Source organism: Rhinatrema bivittatum, chromosome 18 (genome assembly GCF_901001135.1).
Source record: "Rhinatrema bivittatum chromosome 18, aRhiBiv1.1, whole genome shotgun sequence".
NCBI classification, from domain to species: Eukaryota; Metazoa; Chordata; class Amphibia; order Gymnophiona; family Rhinatrematidae; genus Rhinatrema; species Rhinatrema bivittatum.
The window spans coordinates 16,660,537-16,684,229 of NC_042632.1; the positions used below are offsets into that span (position 1 = coordinate 16,660,537).

The 23,693-nt window shown below is 43.9% G+C and overlaps 1 protein-coding gene across 3 annotated transcripts in view; it reads left to right on the plus strand.

Annotated features, from left to right (window-relative positions):
* The window catches only part of PANK3 (pantothenate kinase 3), a 196,651-nt gene that overhangs the window by 42,601 nt on the left and 130,357 nt on the right, over positions 1-23,693 (plus strand). For all 3 annotated transcript variants that reach the window (XM_029583219.1, XM_029583221.1, XM_029583220.1), the window contains exon 2: positions 10,680-11,032. In XM_029583219.1, the coding sequence (XP_029439079.1) occupies positions 10,680-11,032 (353 nt within the window). The remainder of the gene's footprint in view (positions 1-10,679; positions 11,033-23,693) is intronic.

The window sequence follows — 23,693 nt, forward strand, 5'->3', positions numbered from 1 at the left end:
AATTCGGCCTGTCATCAGCCCCAAGAGTCTTTACGAAATGCTTCACAGTAGTAGTCCAGGTCTTCCCATACCTGGATGACTGACTAATCGCAACAACCTCCTGAGATGAAGTGCTCTGTTAGCTGTGCTCAATGATTTGCTTTCTGCAGCAGTTGAGGAATTTAATCTTGAGCCCACTCACCATCTCAGATGGAGACATTGGAATCAGCTTGAATCTCAGATGGAGACATTGGAATCAGCTTGATTATGGAAGGTGATGATCCTCGTTGCTGTGACCTCTGCTAGAAGAGTCAGTGAGCTGAGCTCCAAGCTCTCATCCATTATTCTCCGTACATGCGGTTCTTTGACAATAGGGTGGTTCTCCTGATTCTCCATTCTCACCTGAAGTTTCTGCTGAAGGAAGTCTCAATTTTCCATATCAATCTATTGATATGCCTGTTTTTTTTTCCAAGGCCCCATGTGCATGAAGATGAATTTGCCCTCCATACTTTGGACTGCAAATGGGCCTTAGCATATTATAAGAAATGAACTCAATCGCATTGTCAAACCTCCCAGTCTCATATGACTCCCAACGGGCTATGAGTAGCACTTGCCAAGGGTACTTTATTTAACTGGCTGGCTGAGTGCCTTCACCTCGGCTACACCTTAGCAGGGTTGCAAGTCACAAAATCTGTAAAAGCTCATTAAGTGAGAGCCATAGCTTCTTTCATTGCTCATCTTCGAGGAGTACCTGTAGAGAATAATCTGCAAAGCTGCAGTTTTGGTCTTCAGTCCATAGCTTCATGTCCCATTACTATTGTGATAATCTTTTAAAGACTGACAGTACAGTTGGGTAAACAGTTTTGCGTAATCTGTTCTCCCTGTAGTCTACTCTCCACAGTGGGGTTTTGGTTGCTTACTAAGGAAACATTTTGCTGCAACCCTTAGCTTGGGACTCCCCACATGTAATGGCTAATTCAACCTGCTTATCTATGGAAAAAGCAAGTTTGCTTATTGTGAACGGCATTTTCTGTAGATAGGATGAATTAGCCATGGAATATCCACCTTTCTCCCTGGAGAGTTGATTAAATAGCTAGAAGTATCTCTGATATTGATTGAAAACTAGGAGTGATGAGTCAATTTGGTGATGCCAGATGACGCCACCCGCATGTAATGGCTAATTCATCCTGCTGTCTATGGGGAAAACTGCTTTATCTGCATAGAGTTGGGCATAGTGCGGACTATAAATTTTTTAAATAGTTCCTCTGAATCATCTCCTACAATGTTTATTTCTATTATTGATGAAGAGATTTTAATATCTACATTGCCTTGGGCGGAACTGTTCATGGATCAGGAAAGCCGTTTCAAAATGTTCTTAAATACAAAGAATGGCTCCCGTGTGGGTATGCACCAACATTCTCTTCAGTGAAGAGTGAAGCAAAGAATTCATTTAGCTTTTCTGCTACTGATTTAATGGTTCAGCTGACTCTGACAGGCTTCTTGTTTTTGTTGTACTGGATTTGTATTAGTTTAGCTTTTTTGGTAGTTTCTCCTCACATTCTCTTGCCCTGCTTTGTTTAATATCTAATTTGCTAGAATGTGCACTCATCCTGTTTTGCTGACTAGGCCCTGCTGTTCATTTTTAAAGGATATCTTTTTTTTTTTTTTAACACTTTAATAGCCTTATTCACTGCACCATTTAGCAGCGTTAGCAGTCATTTTAATTTTCTTTTGAAAATTTTTTTTTTAACTTTATCTGGGCTCTCAAGATGGTACTTTTAAACAGTTTTTTTTACATCTTCCAGAATCCTAGTGATTGAGAACAGACAAAGCCCAAAAAGGTTGACTCATCTTACCCTCATGCAGAATTTGACCCCTCATCACTGCTCCATTAGTTCCTTCTTAGGTACTCGTTTCAGTTTGTTCACCACGAATATTGAGAGAGATTTTGCATGCACTGTCTATTGTATGGAAATGTATCTGATGCATATTCATGGCATTCATCCTGAAAACTAAACTTGTTTGTGGCTCTTGAAAACCAGAGTTCGCAACTTCTGTCATATGCAATTGACTTCTCACTCTCTTGTCTGTTGGAGTAAGAATCTTATTCCTTATTCTTAATTTCATAGCTGAAAGGATAGGCATTACAACCTCGCCATCATGTACTGCATCGCTCTCCTATTTCAAAGCCAGATGTTAATTATCCTACAACTGTTAGGCTTATTTCTGTGCATGTTATGTTGGATTCTGAGGCATGAGAATATTATGTGATGGAGATAGAAATGACGGCAGAAGAAGTTTGAGAACAGCTCTTCTTGCTATATACCTCTGTAGAACATAGGCTGATTAACTATTTAGCTTCTGGTGCTGCTTTGTGGAATCTGCTAAAAGTGTATTTGCTTAAGTTGAAGTAAACTTGAAAGCCAATTCTATGAGTCCTCGATTACCAAATGATTGGGTCAGTTTTCTGGTATGAATTAATAAATAATATGAACACCATGCAAACAAATTATTACATTTTTTGAATTTTTAATTTTCAAAACAAGAACCAATCATCTATGTACAAAGTATAGTTTTTATAGAACTTTAAAACATCCCGCGGTTTTTTGGGCATATCTGCTCCTTGTTTAAACCGCTTATGGGATCATCTTTAATCATTGGTCTTTCCTCAACCGGTATCTGTTTTTCTTTTTGTATTTTTTCAAAAGTTTTTTCATTTATATAAAATATATGCAATATGCTTTTTTCAAGCAATTATTGAAATCCTCTTATTTCACTCAAAAAGAGGTAAAAAAATACCGGTTGAGGAAAGAGGTAAAAAAATACCGGTTGAGGAAAGAGGTAAAAATACCGGTTGAGGAAAGACCAGTGAATAAAGATGATCCCGTAAGCGGTTTAAACAAGAAGCAGATATGCCCAAAAAAATGCAGGATGATTATGAAGGTCTATAAAAACTATACCCGGTACATAGAGGGATGGGTTCTTGTTTTGAAAATTAAAAATTTAAAAAATGTAATTATTTAATTGTTGACGTGGTGTTCATATTAATTGTAATAATTCTATCGTTGACTTAGAGAAAAGGAGTATTCACAGTATAAGAATTAATAAATGTCATATCTTTGTAGTATCTGATAATATGGGATCATGAAAGCCTGTTTGATAATTTTACAGTATGTCATATGCTCAATTGACAAGCAGGGATGAATTAGCCATGATGTGGGTGACGACATCTTGTGCCAAACAAGCCCTTCTCTCTTAGCTCATAGAGCTTTTACGGGAATTCCCGTGTGAGCATTGCCTTGTGAGCTCCTTGCTCTTTTTTCCAGTCGAGCATCAGCATGGTCGTGTACCTTATCTTTCTATCAGCTCGATACTGGAACGTGCGGTTGGAGATTCCCCGTCTGTAACCCGCTGTGGGCGCACAATTCGGACGCGTAAGGCGATCCTGCGATACAGTCTCCAGTTTCACGTGTCCTTAGCGCTTCTTGAAACCGACCCGTAACCCTTTCCGCACCCAGCATGTATATGATATGCAAATGAACGAATTAGCTATTCCCCTCCGATACTGTGACGCGCGCTCCGATTATCTCCTTTGTAACCCGCTATTTTGCCGCGTCCTTAACCTGTTAGTTTACCACCTACCCTCTACCTGGTGTTAGTGTGGCGTTCGAACAGCTACGTACCGGACTGCACCATGGACGACCTCCATATATACTAACATTTGCAGCGTAAAGTTGATAGATATAGATATATAAAAATCGATAGATAGAGATAGAGAGAGATAGAGAGATATATATCTGTCACTTTCTGAATCCCCCATCTCCACACGGGCGGGCGGGCGTGCGGTCATCGAGGCGGCGGCAGGAGCCGGCGGGCGGGTAGGCGCCCGTTCATCCAGGCGGCGGGTGGGTGGGCACCCGTTCATCCAGGCGGGAGCGGGCGGGTGGGCGCACGTTCGATCCAGGCCGCGGCGGGAGCTGGCGGGCGGGTGGGCGTGCATTCATCCAGGCGGAGGGAGCCGGCGGCGAAAGCGGCCTCCGGCAGCCCCCGCCGGCAATGAATGAATGCACGCCTGTGTACGCCCGTGCGATTTCGGCTCTCAAGGCAGTCACATGCCGTGACGTCAAGCGTCGTGACGTCACGCCTTGAGCGCCGAAATCACACGGGCGTACACAGGCGTGCATTCATTCACTGCCGGCGGGGGCTGCCGGAGGCCGCTTTCGCCGCCGGCTCCCTCCGCCTGGATGAATGCACGCCTGCTGGCTCCCGCCGCGGCCTGGATCGAACGCGCGCCCGCCGGCTCCCGCCGCCGCCTGGATGAACGGGCGCCCACCGCCGCCTGGATCGAACGCGTGCCCACCCGCCCGCCGGCTCCTGCCGCCGCCTCGATGACCGCACGCCCGCCCATGTGGAGATGGGGGATTCGGAAAGTGACAGCTATTTATACTGCTGCCGCCTGGATCGAACGCGCGCCCACTCGCCCGGCGGCCCCCGCCGCCGCCTGGATGAACAGGCACCCATCCGCCCGCTGGCTCCCGCCGCCGCCTGGATCGAACGCGCGCCCACCCGCCCGCCGGCTCCCGCCGCCGCCTGGATCGAACACGCGCCCGCCGGTTCCCGCCAGTAAGTTTACTTTTTTTTTTTTACACTTTATTCCCTTTTGTTTTAATTTTCGCCCTGTGCCTTGCTTCGGGAGGGGGGGAACCATCCACTTCCTGGTACCTGTCATTTCAAATGTCAGTAGAAATGACATTTGAAATGACAGGTACCAGCGCACCCAGGATACTGTATAGGCACTGTATTAAGCGCCTATACAGTAAAATTGGTTGCGCGGGCCTAACGCTTCGCAGACGTGGCTTGCATTGGCAAGCAATTTACATAGAGTATCGAGCGGTATGTAAAGAGAACTGTGCGTGCGGGGAACGTGGGTGCGCCCGCCCGGCACTGCCGCACTCTTTCTAATGCGGCCTTACAGTATCGACCTGTATGTATTTCTTGATTGATATCTTTTGGTATCTTAATTTTTTTCAATTACTACATTGTCTTGTTGCATTGGCAGCCCCCCTACCATTTTTTAGTGCTATTTTAAAAACAAAAAACATTTTTCTTCAGAGAAATGTCTGGCACCAAGAAGATTACAGTGGCTTCAAAGACTGTGTATGCGGTAGGTAAATGTCCATTATAGATGGACACACCTAGTACTGGTGCCTAGGATCAAAACATAGCCAGACCCAACTGCTGTCATTATGTCTGGTTGTCTCTGTGCTCTCTGAAGTCAAGGGCCTGGAATGTGAAGGAACTATGTACGTTTTGAAGAGTTGCAGCAGGCTGTCTTCCTGGGGCAGAGCCTTAATGAGCTCCCCAGGTGCTGTGTTGAGAAGGAGCTTCTTGAGTGAGCCTTGATGGAGCTGGCCTGAGTCCCCACCACCATCTTGGGGTCAAGCAAACAGAAAAAATGCCATTCTCAGGCATCGGTAAGCCCTTTGTGAGCTTTGTGAGGTTCAGAGCTTAGTGAAAGGGAAAAAAAACCCCCCTCAGAGCCAGCTGTATAACCGGTGCCTAAGAAGCATCGAGCTTCTGCATTGACAGATGAACCCTTCGCTGGCGCCATTGACTCCTCAATTGTCTGAGCAAGCTTCCATGTCAATACACCAGGCTGTGGTGCTACAGACACAACTCTTCACCAAATTGCCGGTTCCTTCTATACACGTAGGGAGATTATTAGGGGCAGAAGGAGATATGCTTCACTTACCTATACCTATTTCAAGGGCAGTGTCTCCATCAAGGCTACTGGAGCAAGGCCTGTGCTTGGAAACGCCAGATCCCATTTGCTCCTGGTGCCCTTAATTTTTAATCAGCCCTCAGGACAGATTTTACAAAGTCTAGATCAGTGATGGCAAACTCCAGTCCTCAAGTGCCACAAACAGGCCAGGTTTTCAGGATATCCACAATGAATATGCATGAGAGATTTGAATGCACTGCCTCCATTGTATGCAAATATATCTCATGCATATTTATTGTGGATATCCTGAAAACCTGGCTTGTTTGTGGCACTCGAGGACTGGAGTTTGCCATCACTGGTCTAGATGGTGTGCAAGAAGGCTCATCCTAGTCTCTGAAGAAGATGTTTCACCCCCAATGTTGGGCCAGCCTGTGGACCAAGTGGTAGAGATGGTGAAGACTTTCTTTACCTCCCTAGTAGCCAAGGACAAGGATGGCACTCTTCAACCATTCCTTTCCGGCATGCTGGATTTACTCCTACAAGGAGGGAGTCCCTTTTACCTCTGAGCCAAGGGTATGCCATCACTGAAGTCCAGCCAGTTGAAGGATGTTCACTAGGAATACACCTCTCAGAGGCAAACAGGGACAACTCAGTTGCGTATTTCATCATTGGGGTCCTGGATTGGTGTGTCTCTCTCCCCCCCCCGGATCAATGGGAATCCCCTCAGACTCCCTACTGAAACCAGAAGACTGTACTCCATCTGAAGACCTCTTACTCCAGGTTTCTAGATGTTGGGTAGGATGTTGGGAGTTATTGTTTGTAAGGACAAGGACCTTCACACATATTCTGTCTTCTGTAGATTCTAGATACCCCAGCGGAGTCAACAGCCATTCTGATCTATTCTATCCCACAAGATTTCCAAACAAACAAACAAACCTGATTTCCTGTACTTCAGTGATCAGGAAGTTAGACCTTAAGTGTAGCATCCAGGATTTGGGGTACTGCAGCTGCCTCATCAGTCAGTTGTGGTGGAATTGGTGCTAAAAAGAGCCAAGAAAACAATATTCTCCAATACTCCACCAGCAAAAACCTGGACAATTTTGTGAAAAAGGTGTTTGAGCTCCATGCTTACATGATTGCATTCAAAAACTGAAGCCATTCCTTACCCCAATGGATGACTGCTCTGCATACCCACAGCTGCTGTTCAATGTGAAGGAGTGTATATACCATCTTATTCAATCAGTTTACAAAGCTTTTGATATGACAGCATGCTCCTCAGAGCACACTGAGTGGCTTGGTTAAGAACCAGCAATTTCAATCATGATTACTGTGATAAGATAGTGGACATTCCTTGTCTGGGATGATATCTCGGAGACAAGCTCATAAAAAAACAAAATTGTTCAAATCAAGATGCAACATGTTACAGTCCAGTTGCTGTCAATCAGCTCAGAATAGTCCATTTCAAGGTGGCCCTACTTCGGCTATAAGCAATTGTACTTTCAGAGACTCCCCTTCTGGCAATTCTGGCGTTAGAGTTCCACCCCCCACTTTCCAAGCAACAACAGCTTTCAGCTTGAGGCCAATGGGCGAAAGTCGCCAACCAAATGCAGTATAGTAGATCCAGCCAAAACCTGGACCAAGTTTTTGACCAGTCTCCAAACCCAGCATTCATCCTCTTTAGTAGAGGGGAGAATTCATCTCTACCTAGAGGAAAAGTGCAAGGTCACCAAAAATCGCTTGGTGCTCAAAATTATAGAATCTGGTTTCTCCCGGTCACACACATTTCCTCATTGCTCAGCCTTCAATTCAGATATGTCTCACTCAACTCAACTTTGCCTGGAGATGGAATCGCTCCTTAGCGATGGAGCTGGAACCACCCAATCAACATGGCCAGGGGTTATACTCCTGCTATTTTCTTGTCCCAAAGAAAACTGGAAGCTGGAGACCCATCCTGGATTTAAGAAGTCTGAAGAAGAATATGCTACAGGAGAAATTCAAAATGAACTCCCTCCACACAATTTTGCCCTTCATTCAGGCGAGGTAGATAATGCGTCCCCTGGATCTGAAAGATGCCTATGCTCACATATCCATCCATTCCTCCCACTGGCACTATCTATGCTTTGCAGTGGAATTCTCTTACTACTAGTATCTGGTGCTCCTATTTGGTCTATCAGTGGCATCAAGGATCTTTACCAAATGCCTAACTGTAGTAGCAGTGCATCTTCATCATGGCATCTGTTTTCCTTTACCTGGATGACTGACTGATGACTACAACTTTCCAGGAAGGGAGTGCTGACCTCCCTACAGAAGTCAATTCAATTCTACAATCCCTAGGATTCCTGATAAGTTTTAAAAAATTGACCCTGATCTCATCTGAGAAAATCAAATTCATCGGGGCATGGATAGACTCTCTACAGGAAAGAGAGGGTTTCCTTGACGGATTGAGCAAATGCTCTTGGGTCCCTAACTCAAGAATTTGTGAACACAGATTAGACAACCAGGGAAGTAGTGGTGGTTCTGGGCCATGTTGCGATGGCAGTTCATGTAGTTTCATTAATCCGCCTCCACATGCAATTCCTGCATTGGGGCCAGTTAATTTAGCCCTTGATGACTTTAGTGAATGTCTCGCAAGAAATGAAGCATGAGCTTCACTAGTGGCTGGACCCCTATATCCTTTGGCTAATTCATCCTGCTGTATGCAGAAGGCTCTTTACGGTAAGCAAATATGCTTTTCTATAGATTCTACAGTTGACTAGACAACTCCCCAACTGTACAGTCCCTGAATCTATTTGCTTTCACATAGTTTACTATTTGTTTATAGCCAACCATAAGAGTTTTACAGACAAATAGGATTGCTATGTTTCTCCAAATCGAGGTCATTCTGGTATACATGGTTTTCTGAATTACATGAGGTTAGTGTCCATGAATTATTTTTAATTATTTTTAATTTTTTGTAAACAATATTTTCATCCAGCTGAAAGTTCCCAGACACTGTTCTAAGCAAGGCGGGCAAACTTAAGCTACCAGGTGAAGTGCACAAGGGTTTTGTTACAAAATTATGAGGTGTCCAGAGTGTGTGTAATCTTGTTAGCAATACCCCCATATATGAGTATTGTATGACTGTCAGAATCTATTTTTTTTTTAGTTTATATTTTGCTTTCCAGGCACTTGAAAGTAGGTTACATTCAAGTCCTATGGATTACATTCAAGTACTATAGGTATTTCTCTGTCCACAATGGTTTCATAATCTGTTTGAAGCAATGGAGGTTGAAGTGACTTGCCCAAGGTCATAAGGAGTGGTAGTGGGATTTGAACCTTGACTTCCCTGGAATGCTGCGCACTGCTCTAATCAGTAGGCTAATCCCAATTTACCTGGTAATGCATTCCCTTTACCAGGTATGCTGGTTTTCAAACTATATATGCGGTTGTGACCCAGTTGTATTTACTGAATTCTCAGATCCACTTGATAACTTTTCAAAGCATGTATTTCCCCAAATAGGTTCTTGCTTTAAAAGAAAGGAGGGCAATGGATAACCTGAAAAGAACCCATTTGTGTGTGGGGCAGGGAAGGTGCCTCATTTTTGAGCATCTTTTTGTAGTCTCTCTTGCTTGAAAAGTTTTAGGAAATGAGAGGTCCTAGGACTGCTCAGAGAATGTTTGAATAGAAGCCAGATGCTTTTTTGTTCTCAATATTAAACTTGTGTAATATCATCATGACCTTTGAAACTGCGTTAGCTGTATGGCATTAAGGAATCATTTTTCCTTGGCAAGTTATTTACCTAAATGAAAACGTCTGCATTCCTAAGGTTAATGTGTAGTATATTTAGCTCTGATCTACCTTGGGCCTGGATTTATCAAAATGTGATAGCAAAAGGGGTGCGTTTTATGCAAATAGACAGTATCGCAATTTGCGCTAATACCTATGCGAAGAGCTAAGTTAGTGCAAATTGTGATACGTGCCAGACCTGTTGTATTTCCTGCATACAACCAGTGGGGGACCATTTTTAATGAGACATGATCTCTCATGTGTGTCATTAAAAATGTCATCAGACATGATCTCTCTCTTTCTCTCTCTCTCTCTCTCTCTCTCTTCCTCTCTTCCAGATGGCTAGGCTGGTGCTCCGGGAGCTTCACACCTACTAAAATAGGCCTCTCAGAAGACATCGCGAAATGCGCTAAACCTTGCCACCCCGTAACGCAAGCTATCGCACGGCTTAACGCTACTGAAAAAGGTGTAGCTAAAATCGGCGTTAAGTCTGTGCGATAGGACTTCGCAAACTGGTAAACCCAGCCCACTCCTGCCCCTAACTCTTCCTCTTTTTTGGATTTGCATCGTGCCATACGATATGGTGCTTTTGCATGCGGTAAGGGCTTATCGCATGCATTAACGGGGCTTTTCGCATGCGATAAGCCCTTAACGCATGTGAAAACGCCTTAGCGCATTTTAATAAATGACCCCCTTGGTCAGTTAAATTGGAAATTTGGCAAAACCTGTGTGTAAGGTCCATCCATATATCATTATTGCTTAATAGCAATTTACAAAATCTAAACTAGCCAAATTACTTTTAAAAGAATGGTAAAAAATTCTGCAATATGGTGTATGTTTAGGCCTGGAAGTCCTTACAAGATTCTTCTGTATATGGTATTTTGATGTCTAGCTGGGCAATATTGACTCTGAAAATTTCAGTCATCTTGAGCAGGGCACTATTATAAATGAGACTTTGGATTTACTAGATCTCTGTTTTTTTATTTGATATTCCAACTATGTGCCATAGATCTGGGGCTACATGCAAATGCATTATGCATAATATGCAATAGTATTAATATTGTAATATAAAACGTTACAAAACAGTTAAAACAATATAACCTCCACCCATCCCTCAAAAAAAAAAAAAAATTCAGCTGTGTTTGGTTGTAGAGATTGTTTAACTGCCTTCTGACTTTTTATATTTGCAATGTATTTGTCATGTCCCCACAGCCTTTCCATGGTTTGGCATGGACATTGGAGGAACCCTGGTGAAGCTTGCCTACTTTGAGCCTATTGATATAACAGTAGAAGAGGAACAGGAAGAAGTGGAAAGCTTGAAGAGTATTCGCAAATACTTAACCTCAAATGTAGCTTATGGATCCACTGGCATTCGAGATGTCCACCTCGAACTAAAGGACTTGAAGCTTTTTGAGCGAAGAGGAAACTTGCACTTTATCAGATTCCCAACTCATGACTTGCCTACTTTCATTCAGATGGGAAGAGATAAAAACTTCTCAACACTACACACAGTACTATGTGCTACTGGAGGTGGTGCTTATAAATTTGAAGAAGACTTTCGTACAGTAGGTATCCTCTCTTGTACCTGTGCTTACACTATAATTGCTGAAGAACATCAGGATTGTAGTTAAGTGTTAAGTAGTAAGCCAGTAGTTTTGTAGCTATTTCTTCTTTTTTTTCTTTTTTAATGTTAAACATTTATGCACCTGCAGCTGTTTGGGGAGTGAGTAACACCATGGTAGGTTTGCTTTGGAAAGGATTGCTAACTGTCTCCATTTGTGATGGCCAAGCTGATCAGTCCCAATTTACCCCACTGCACCCCACTGCACCAATGAATTCGTAGCTTTGGTTTTCTTAAGAAAAGTATTAGTACCAGTCTCTGCATGTAGTGAGGTAAGATGAGGGCTGGATCAGCCTATTAGGCATGGAGCCAGCTGGAATTTCTTTTTGGAAATAATTCACATTAACGATATAGCAAGAGTGCTGAATCCAAAAGAAAACCCTGTTGGATATTCTATAATATCAATAAAGTGTTTAGACTATATTCTCCGAGGACAAGCAGGATGGTAATCCTCACACTTGGGTGACATTGGATGGAGTCTGGCATGGAACTTTGATCTCAAAGAATCTAGAACTTTCAAACATGTCCTTCTGAGCATGTGCAGCTGTAGTAATCATCCTGCCCCCTAGGCAGAGTTCCTCAGGGTTCTGCCATGTTCATGTCAAGGTCTGTCTCCTTGTCAATTCTGCACTGGCGAGGAAGGCATCATTACACGGTCTGTGACTTTTGGCAGCATGCAGCCACAGACTCTAGCAAGTGGTCCTTGCTTTGCCGTGGCATTCTAACCACTGTATGAGTACTGGTTAGTGTGCATTTACAGCGGAGGGCTCTATTCTCCAGTTCCCTCTACTGTGTGTGTGCATGTATGTGTGTATTTCCCTCGTAGTGAGCATAACAGCTTGTGTGCTGCAGCTACAGGACTGACATAGGACTGCATTCCTGGTCAAATCCTATGGGGAGTAGACAGCAGGAGGGTAGTGTCAGGAGTCTTCTCTTCCCTCAGAAGAAGAATTTTTTTGACCCCTTCCGTGCCACAAATTCCTTCTGTGAGGAAGCCATTGGGGTTTTGTCCTGGCAGGTTGATCGCTGAACCGGAGCCTCAATTCTTTAAATCTGTGCATCTCCTGGAGGATAGCTAATGTAACCCCAATATTTAAAAAGGGCTCCGGGGCGATCTGGGAAACTACAGACCAGTTAGCCTGACTTCAGTGCCAGGAAAGTGTTCTAAGCATCAAAATCACAGAACACATAGAAGGACATGGTTTAATGGAACAAAGTCAGCATGGCTTTACCCAAGGCAAGTCTTGCCTCACAAATCTGCTTCACTTTTTTGAAGGAGTTAATAAACATGTGGATAAAGGTGAACCGGTAGATGTAGTGTACTTGGATTTTCAGAAGGCGTTTGACAAAGTTCCTCATGAGAGGCTTCTAGGAAAAGTAAAAAGTCATGGTATAGGTGGCGATGTCCTTTCGTGGATTACAAACTGGCTAAAAGACAGGAAACAGAGAGTAGGATTAAATAGACAGTTTTCTCAGTGGAGGGGAGAGGGCAGTGGAGTGCCTCAGGGATCTGTATTGGGACCCTTACTTTTCAATATATTTATAAATGATCTAGAAAGAAATAAGACGAGTGAGGTAATCAACTTTGCAGATGATACAAAATTATTCAGAGTAGTTAAATCACAAGCAGATTGTGATAAATTGCAGGAAGACCTTGTGCGATTGGAAAATTGGGCATCCAAATGGCAGATGAAATTTAATGTGGATAAGTGCAAGGTGATGCATATAGGGAAAAATAACCCATGCTATAGTTACACAATGTTAGGTTCCATATTAGGTGCTACCACCCAAGAAAGAGATCTAGGCTTCATAGTGGATAACACATTGAAATCGTTGGTTCGGTGTGCTGCGGCAGTCAAAAAAGCAAACAGAATGTTGGGAATTATTAGAAAGGGAATGGTGAATAAAACGGAAAATGTCATAATGCCTCTATCGCTCCATGGTGAGACCGCACCTTGAATACTGTGTACAATTCTGGTCGCCGCATCTCAAAAAAGGTATAAATGCGATGGAGAAGGTACAGAGAAGGGCTACCAAAATGATAAGGGGAATGGAACAACTCCCCTATGAGGAAAGACTAAAGGGGTTAGGACTTTTCAGCTTGGAGAAGAGACGACTGAGGGGGGATATGATAGAGGTGTTTAAAATCATGAGAGGTCTAGAACGGGCAGATGTGAATCGATTATTTACTCTTTCGGATAGTAGAAAGACTAGGGGGCACTCCATGAAGTTAGCATGGGGCACATTTAAAACTAATCGGAGAAAGTTCTTTTTTACTCAATGCACAATTAAACTCTGGAATTTGTTGCCAGAGGATGTGGTTAGTGCAGTTAGTATAGCTGTGTTTAAAAAAGGATTGGATAAGTTCTTGGAGGAGAAGTCCATTACCTGCTATTAAGTTCACTTAGAGAATAGCCACTGCCATTAGCAATGGTAACATGGAATATACTTAGTTTTTGGGTACTTGCCAGGTTCTTATGGCCTGGATTGGCCACTGTTGGAAACAGGATGCTGGGCTTGATGGACCCTTGGTCTGACCCAGTATGGCATTTTCTTATTTTCTTAAGCCAGGGTGCCAAAAGTGCAAACCCAAACAGGATTTCTCCACCGGCTTGGAAACTGTAAGTGCAGGGCAAGTGCGATCTCAGAACAGATTACCCCAAACCTGGCTTAGGTATTAATACCATTGTCAGGATTATATATACTTCCCCCAAGGAAGCATGCAGTCCAGTAAATGGAACAATCGTTGCATGAACCAAGACTCCCCTATCTGCAGACAGGGTTATCCCTAAAATGGGGATATACAGCTTGCAAGCCACTGCAACCAAAGAGCAGCGCCTCTGTTGTGGGGTCCCTCATCCCAACTCCCTCTGCAATGGATATAGCGATAGGTTGAAAGGCATACTCGCCAATTAGATGGATTAGAACCCTCATCACTGAGGTCAGGTCCTGCAGGCAAGACTGGCAATAGTGATCCTTATCAAAAAACATCCATTGAGCTTAGCAGGCATCAAAGGTGACTCCTGGAGAGGAGGAATCTCTAATCTTCACTGGGAAGCTACTCTGGAAAGGCTTCCTCATGAAGTAGACCTGCTGTGCCTTAGGAAAGCGCTACCACTCGACCAGCTCTCAGATCCCAGGAGGAACCGAGTGACCGCCAGTCATAAGCAGTAACATGCCTTCTCTGGGAAAAGGAGAATGAAGGACAACCCTTGCAGAGGTGGACAACTAGGCATCCAGAGGGGAACCCATAAGAGTTGCCCTGGAACCCAGTCGATTCCCCCCTTCCTGAAGGACAGGAAAGTAACGGGGCCTCCTGATCCCAAAAAATCTGTCAACTCTCCAGTTGAGAGTTGAGACACAATCACTAATCACCACTGGCAGCCACCCTCAGAAGGGAAGGCCACCACAGTAATCATCGAACAGGACCCAGCAAAAACGGCCAGATGACCGTCGCTGCTGGCCCCCGGACCTGACCTACAAGGACATAAGAACATGCCATATTGGGTCAGACCAAGGGTCTATCAAGCCCAGCAACCTGTTTCCAATAGTGGCCAATCCAGGCCATAAGAAACCTGGCAAGTACCCAAAAACTAGGTCTATTTCATGTTACTGTTGCTAGTAATAGCAGTGGCTATTTTCTAAGTCAACTTAATTGCAGGTAATGGACTTCTCCTCCAAGAACTTATCCAATTTCATTGAAATTGCCTAATTCGGGAAAAACAAATGCACATCCCTACTAAATAGGCATGTTTGAAACTTCTAGACTCTTTGAGATGAAAGTTCCATGCTGGGCTCCATTCACTGATGTCACCCATGTGTGAGAACTAACATCCTGCTGTCCTCGAAGAACAACTGTTATAGGTAAGCAACTCTACTAAACTCAGCTATGTAAAAACAAAATTCTTGCAAATTGTGGCTTTATTTAAAGACAGTTTTAAAATGTGGATAGTGGCACGGATGGTAAATGGCATGGAGCAATGTGATAGAGAAAACCCTTATGTAAGTGCCATGCAGCACCATTTATTTTATTTTTTTATTTTAAAACTGAGCCTGATTTTTTTTTTTTTAATTGGTATTAGCTATTAGATTGTTTATTAAAAGTCTGCTATTAATGTATAATGTTGGAACACAAATAAAAAGAAAGTAAAAATTAAAAAAAAACCAAACATAGCCTGCTTTAGCTATGGTTCTATGCAGATTACAGGCAAAACATTCATTAAAAACACACAAACAAGCTAAAACAATACAAATAAAAACAAATCAATAAAGCAGAGCACCACTGCAATGTCAAAAATTCCTTATTTCAGTAGAATCTAATTGAGCTCCTTGGAAGCCTGTTCATACAATAAGCTTTCAACAACTTTCCAAAACCTACAAATATAGTTCAGATTTTAACGCATCAGGTAAAGATTCCAGAGAGAAGGGCCAGCCACACAAAGTAGCCTGTGTCTGGATTTGTCAAGATGAATCTGCCTTAATAAATAGTGCTTCCAATAAGTTGCGAGATGAGGACCTCGGCATGTGCACTGGCCTATAGATCTTTAAAACTGCACTAAAGCATTTATTATTTATTTAGTTTTAGCTCATAAGTTACATTCAGGTACAGCAAGTATTTCCCTGTCCCTAGAGAGCTTACAATCTTAAGTTTATACCTGAGGCAGTGGAAGGTAAAGTGACTTGCCCAAAGTCATAAGGAGCAGCAGCGGGATTTGAATTATGGCTTCCCTGGTTCTCAGCTCACTACTCTAATTAACCTTGAATACCTACATTATTAACTTAAACTTTACTCTCCAACAAATATGTAACCAGTGTAGCTTGAACAGAATAGGGGAGATGTGATCACAAATCTGAGCACCAGATAAAATTTGCTTATTTGTAAATTCTTGTATTATGCAACTTCCAATCCAGTTGTCCAGAGCATATTACTAGAGCTGGTGATGCTGCAGAAGCAATGTTCACAGTACCCTGGAAAGAGGGAGTTACGTTTATTGCAAAAGATAACATCTAGCAGTCAGTTTCAGGACCAAGAATGCAGGTTTCTGAAAAGAGCCATGGTGCATGGCCCCTAAGAACATAATAATTGCCATACTGGGTCAGACAAATGGTCCATCAAGCCCGGTATCCTGTTTCCAATCCAAATCACAAATACCTGGCAAGTACCCAAACATTAAATAGATATCAAGCTACTATTGCTTATTAATTAATAGTTTATGGATTTTTCCTCTAGGAACTTAAAGGATCATCACAACAATGGACTAAACAATAACAGATCGATACTCTAAGGCCGCGGTAGAAACAGTGCGGCAGTGTCAGGCGCACCCTCGTTCCCCGCACGCACAGTTCTCTTCACCTACTGCTCGATACTCTCTTTTAATTGCATGCAAATGCATGCCGCGGCTGCGAAGCCTTAGGCAAGCGTTAGGCCCGCGCAACCCATTTTACTGTATAGAGCGCCTATACAGTATCCTGGGTTCGCGGGCCTAACGCTTCACGGCCACGCTGGTATCTGTCATTTCAAATGACATTTGAAATGACAGGTACCAGGAAGTGGACAGTTATGTTCCCCGATGCTCAGCAAACTTTCCCCCAGCCCCCGCTTACCTGCCCTGGCCCCGTCCGGTCTCCGGTGCAGCCCCAGTCTTGTCCCCTCCTCCCGAAGCAAAAAAAACCAAAAAAACCGAAAAAGTAGCAAGGCTCGGGCCTGCTACGGTAGTCCCTTCTCCCTTCTCCTCTCCTCCTGATTTCGGCGCTCAAGGCGGCCGGGTGGGCGTGCATTCATCCAGGCAGAGGGAACCGGCGGCGAAAGCAGCCTCCGGCTCCCTCTGCCTGGATGAATGCACGGCCCCCGCCGGCAGTGAATGAATGCCCGTGCGATTTTGGCGCTCAAGGCGTGACGTCACGTCATCATGTGACTGCTTGTTTACAGTATTAGTTGTTCTGTAGTGACAATATTGCACTATTTGTCACCACTTTTTTTTTCTGTTTTGAACTTTATTTGTGTTTCTTTTTTATAAAACAAAAGGCACAAAAGTGAATGACACCATATTTTTAAAAACCTTCAGAGAACATAGCATCAGAACATAAGAATTGCCATACCCGGTCAGTCTGAGTGGTCCATCAAGCCTAGTATCCTGTTTTCAACAGTGGCCAATTCAGGTTATAGGTACCTGGCAGGATTCCATAACGTAAATAGATCTCATGCTGCTGCTGTTGTGTAGTAACAAGTAGTGGCTATCCCCAACAGCTTATGGACTTCTCCATGAACTTGTTCAAACCTTTTTTAGAACCTATGCTACATTTTTTAACTTTATTCTCCAGCAATGAATTCCAGAGCCTTAATTTTGGATTGAGTGTGTGAGGATTTTCTCAGATTTGTTTTGAATGTGCTACTTGTTAACTTTATGGAATATCCCTAGTCTGTATTTTTTTTTTTAAAGTAACTGATTTACATTTACCCATTCTATTCCATTTTAACCTCTTCAGCCTTTCCCTAAAAAGAGAGCCGTTCCATCCCCTTTATCATGTACCTTTTCCAATTCAACTATATCTTTTTTTGAGATGCAGCAACCAGAACTGCACAAATTACTCTAGGTGTGGCCTTACCATGGGGTGATGCACAGGTATTGTGAAATTCTCAGTTTTATTCTCCATTCCTTTCCTAATAATTCCTAATATTGTTTGCTTTTTTTTTTTTTTTTTAAATCTGCCACACACTGAGCCAAGGATTTCAAAATATTGACAACTATGCCACCCAGATCCTTTTCCTAGGTGGAATCTCCTAATATGGAACACAAATATCATGAAACTATGGCATAGGTTTCTTTACCCTGTGTGCACTTGTCCACATTAAATTGCCTACCATTTGAATGTCCATTATCCCAGGACAGCAGGATGTAGTCCTCACATATGGGTGACATCACCGAACGGAGCCCAGCGCGGGAAACCTTTCTGTCAAAGTTTCTAGAAACTTTTGACTGGCCCTGAGAGGCCACTGAGCATGCCCAGCATGCTATGATATTCTCTGCCACAGATGTCTCTCTTCAGTCTTTGCTTTTCCGCGCTGCCGTTCGCATCGTGGGACTACAGCCCTCGCGTTTTCACAATTCTTGTGACTGAAAAAGTCACTAGTTTCTCGATATTCTCTCTCATAGGAGCTCTCAAGCTCGCCGGCTGGTGAGTAACATTTTCATTCTCATATTCTTCGGAATTTTTTTCCCTCACACTCGCATTCATCGACGGCCGTCTGTTCCAAAATGGCGACGGGATTCAAAAAGTGCCCCGTTTGCAATAGAAACATGTCCATAACTGATCCGCATTTGGAGTGTGTACTTTGCCTCGGAGAAAAACACGATGTCAGTACATTCCCCAAATGTGCAGAAATGACAGTAAAAGGACGGAAAGCCAGACAAGAGAAGATGGAACATCTATTTTCTCTTCAGCTAATCCCTTCTCCCTCGAAATCATCGAAGTCGTATCCGGCTGGAGCGACCAAAAGGGTTTTGCTTAAAAAACCGCGTCCGGATGGCTCCGGTGATCGCCCGTCCTCTCCATCGTCGGTATTATCGACCAATTCGGCAGAACACCAGAAGTCAAAACATCACCATCGACGTCCATCATCTTCCACATCGATGTCCCAGGATGAATCGATGCCAAAGCGGCCTAGACAACAGGAAATACCGGCATCTTCGATGCCTGGGCCTTCGCCGTTGCCGATTCCAACCACTACGTCGATCGACACCTCAGTACCGCCACAGAGTACACCATCGGTGCCTTCACCAATTGTTCAACCTGAATTGCTCTTCAGGAGCAAAATATTCCGACTATTCCGTGTCGATGCCGACACCAGCCGTGTCGATGCCAATGCCTCCAGCGTCGATTCCAATGCCTCCAACATCGATGCTGGTGGTACCACCGATGACGGCATCCTTCTTGCCGCCCAGGATTTTGACTGGTTTCATAACCACTACACCGAGGCTCGGGACACAATCCACATCACTCTTGGCACATATTCCACCGAGCCCCTTAAGGTCAATACCATCGGTGCCATATCCACAGACTACAACATCGACAGCATCCCCGCTACCATCGGGCCAACCTACACTGGAACCTCCAGAAGTTCAAGATGAGGCCTTTTATCGACGCCTTTTACAAAGGTATCAAGATGTGATCGATAATTTACCACCTATTAGGCCACATATTATGTCTACAGCTTTTTCTATCGATGATCCACAGCCTGGTCCCTCAGGACTCCAGGTTCCACCTAAACCAAGGGCAAAATCACCTTACAGAGAAGATTCAGAAGACTCCTGGGATGATAAACCCTCTCAATTTTCTTCAGAGGAGTTCATGTCTAACCCTTCTTCTCCTGATCGAAGAAAGAAGTCACCCCCAGAAGATCTTTCCTTCTCCTCATTCATACAAACCATGTCTGACTCAATCCCATTTAAACTTACAGCAGAGGAAGACACAAGAGCACAAACCCTTGAGGTGCTACAGTTTGTGGATCCGCCCAAACAAGTACTGGCGGTACCAGTACATGAGGTTTTACTAGATCTCCAAAAAACGAATCTGGGAACACCCAGCTTCTACCCCTGCAGTGAATAAACGTGTGGAGACCACTTACATAGTCCAACCAGCTCCAGGCTACCACAAACAGCAATTACCACACCACTCTGTCGTTGTGGAGTCCGCACAGAAAAAATCTAAACATGTGCGCCCACACTCATCCATTCCACCAGGCAGGGAGCACAGATTCCTGGATATACTAGGTAAAAAGGTCTACCAGAGTTCCATGTTGAGCACCAAAATCTCTGCGTATCAACTCTACATCACTCAATACCAGAGGAACCTCTGGAAGCAGATGGAAGAATTCATAACCTCTTTACCCACTCAGTTCCAAGAGCCTGCACAAGCTGTAATAAAGGGACTGGAAGCAGGCAAACATGAGGTGAGAGCAGTCTGATAATTTTGAGACTGCTTCCAGAACAGCAGCAGCTGGAATCACTGCTCGCAGATGGGCCTGGCTCAAAGCATCTGACCTCAGAATTGAGGTACAAGACAAACTTGTGGACCTGCGATGTCTTGGTGACAATCTGTTTGGGGACAAAATTCAGGAAGCTGTACAACAGCTTAAGGACCACACTGAGACTCTACGTCAGCTGTCTCAGACCCCTCAAGAGCCTACTACTCAGCCTTCTCGTCCTCCACGAAGAGATATGAGACGTTCCTATTACAGGCCACACAGATACTATCCACACACTTCTAGGGGTAGATCCAGTAGACCTACACAACGCTCCCAAGCCAGACAATCCAGGCCTGCTCGTCCACAACCTCCTGCACAGACAGGCCCTGCAACAGGCTTTTGAAGAAAAGACCAGAGAACAGACCCAACCTTGCAATCCCAAGCCAAATCTACCAGTAGGAGGAAGAATATCTCATTTTCACACAAATTGGCAAAACATGACATCAGATCAATGGGTACTTTCCATAGTCTCTCAAGGCTACAAACTAAATTTCACCTCAATTCCTCCAGAATTTCCACCAACATTCTGCCCACAACAAAATTCTCAACTTCATCAATTACAAGCAGAATTACCCACCCTTCTGAGATCCAGGACCATACAACCAGTGCCCCGGACACAGCAGGGCAGAGGATTCTACTCCCAATACTTCCTCATTCCAAAGAAAACTAGAGGCCTACGTCCCATCCTAGACCTCAGAAATCTCAACAAATTTCTGAAGAAAGAAAAATTCAGGATGGTGTCTTTAGGCACCATGCTTCCCCTTCTTCAAGCAAGAGATTGGCTTTGTTCTCTGGATCTTCAAGATGCTTACGCTCACATTCCAATATACCCTCCTCATCGCAAGTACCTGCGCTTCACGGTACACCATCAACATTACCAATACAGAGTTCTACCATTTGGACTGGCGTCTGCTCTCAAAGTCTTCACCAAATGTCTAGCGGTCATAGCAGGACACTTTCACAAAGAAGGTGTCCATGTTTTCCCATATCTAGACGACTGGCTCATAGAGTCCATCTCAACAAGGAGCAATAACTTCTCTCACTCGAACAATTGCTCTACTTCATTCCATGGGGTTTCTCATCAATTATCAAAAATCCCATCTCACTCCAACTCATCTGCTTCATTTCATAGGGGCAGAGTTGAACACAGATCTAGCAAAGGCTATTCTACCTATAGACCGTGCAGATGCCCTTATTCTACTAGCAAATTCCATTTCCTTACGGACACAAACCACAGCCCATCAGTTTTTGATACTGCTAGGTCACATGGCCTCCACAGTTCATGTTACTCCTATGGCAAGGCTGGCCATGTAAGTTGCCCAATGGACTTTAAGGTCACAATGGATTCAAGCCATTCAACCACTTCATTATCCAATTCAAGTGACCCACCAACTAAGATCATCTCTACTTTGGTGGACCAACAAAGACAACCTGTGCAAAGGCCTACCTTTCCAACAACCAGTCCCACAGATTACTTTAACTACAGATGCATCAACCTTGGGATGGGGAGCTCATGTAGACAATCTCCACACTCAAGGGACTTGGACAAAACTCGAAGCAACATATCAAATCAATTTTCTGGAACTTCGAGCTATACGTTATGCACTGCATGCGTTCAAGGACTGCCTTTCACACAAGACTGTTCTAATCTAAACAGACAACACAGTACATCAACAAACAGGGAGGTACAGGCTCGTATCTCCTTTGTCAAGAAGCTGCACAAATTTGGGGCTGGGCCCTAAATCACTCAATGTTCCTACGAGCCACTTATCTGGCAGGCATTCACAATGTAGTAGCGGATCGACTCAGTCGTCAATTCCAACCACACGAATGGTCCCTGGATCCTGCAGTAGCGACCAGGATATTTCAACGTTGGGGTCAACCAACAATAGACCTCTTTGCGTCATATCTGAATCACAAAGTGGACAAGTTCTGTTCTCTACACAAACAGAAGAATCAGCCAGCCAAGGATGCCTTCGCTCACCCTTGGAACTCAGGCCTACTATATGCGTATCCTCCAATATCGCTCATAACCAAAACTCTAGTGAAGCGACAACAGAACAAGGGGTCTATGATACTCATAGCCCCATATTGGCCTCTACAAGTATGGTTCCCCACACTGCTAGACCTCTCAGTCAGGGATCCCATTCGCCTGGGAGTAGCTCCCACTCTCATAACTCAGGATCAGGGTCGGTTGCGCCATCCCAACCCTTCAATCCCTGTCCCTGACAGCATGGATATTGAAAGCTTGATATTACAACCACTCAATCTTTCATCTCATATATCTCAAGTGCTTATAGCTTCACGTAAGCCTTCCACACGAAAGAACTATTCTTCTAAATGGAAGAGGTTCACTTTGTGGTGCTCCAAAAAGAACGTACATCTTTTCACTTGCCCCACCACTTTTCTACTAGAATACTTATACCATCTTTCGGAATCTGGTCTCCAGACTTCATCTATAAGAGTACACTTAAGTGCAATCTCTGCTTACCATAACAAGATCGGAGATGCACCTATTTCCACACAACCTCTCGTCAGCAGATTTATGAGAGGTTTAACTCACCTTAAACCACCACTTCGACCACCTGTCCCGGAGTGGGATCTGAATGTGGTATTAACAAGACTCATGCGCTCCCCTTTCGAACCCATAGATTCTTGTGATCTTAAATTTCTCACTTGGAAAACTATCTTTCTCATAGCCATTACATCAGCTAGAAGGGTTAGTGAGTTACAAGCACTTATAACATATCCACCCTATACTAAGTTCCTACATGACAAAGTGGTTCTACGTACACATCCCAAAGTAGTTACGGAATTCCACTTGAATCAATCCATAAATTTACCCACATTCTTTCCAAGGCCTCATTCCCATCCAGGAGAAACAGCCTTGCACACCTTGGACTGCAAGCGTACGCTTGCTTTTTATATAGACCGTACTGCAGTCCACAGGAAATCCACTCAACTTTTTGTATCTTATGATCCAAACAAAACGGGTAAAGCAGTGGGTAAACATACTCTGTCCAATTGGCTAGCAGATTGCATACAGTTTTGCTATGAAAAAGCAGGCCTTCCTCTCCAAGGGCGAGTAAAGGCACATTCAGTAAGAGCAATGTCAACTTCAGTAGCACACTGTCGTTCAGTGCCAATCCTTGACATATGTAAAGCAGCAACATGGAGTTCTCTTCACACTTTTGCAGCTCACTACTGCTTGGACAAAGAAGGAAGACAAGATTCAGCCTATGGACAATCTGTCTTAAAGAACTTGTTTCCAGTTTAACCCCAACTCCTTCTACGACCAACTTACTATGATCTTCGGCTGACTCATTCTCAACAATACTGTTACTTCACCATGAATGACTCAGCCTCTAGCTTGCTATTCACCCATATGTGAGGACTAGCATCCTGCTTGTCCTGGGATAAAGCAAAATTGCTTACCTTGTAATAGGTGTTATCCCAGGACAGCAGGATGTAGTCCTCACAGAACCCACCCGCCACCCCGCGGAGTTGGGCCTCATACCTTTATTATTTTATTTTTGCTAACTCTTTTTGCTACATACGAGACTGAAGAGAGACACATGTG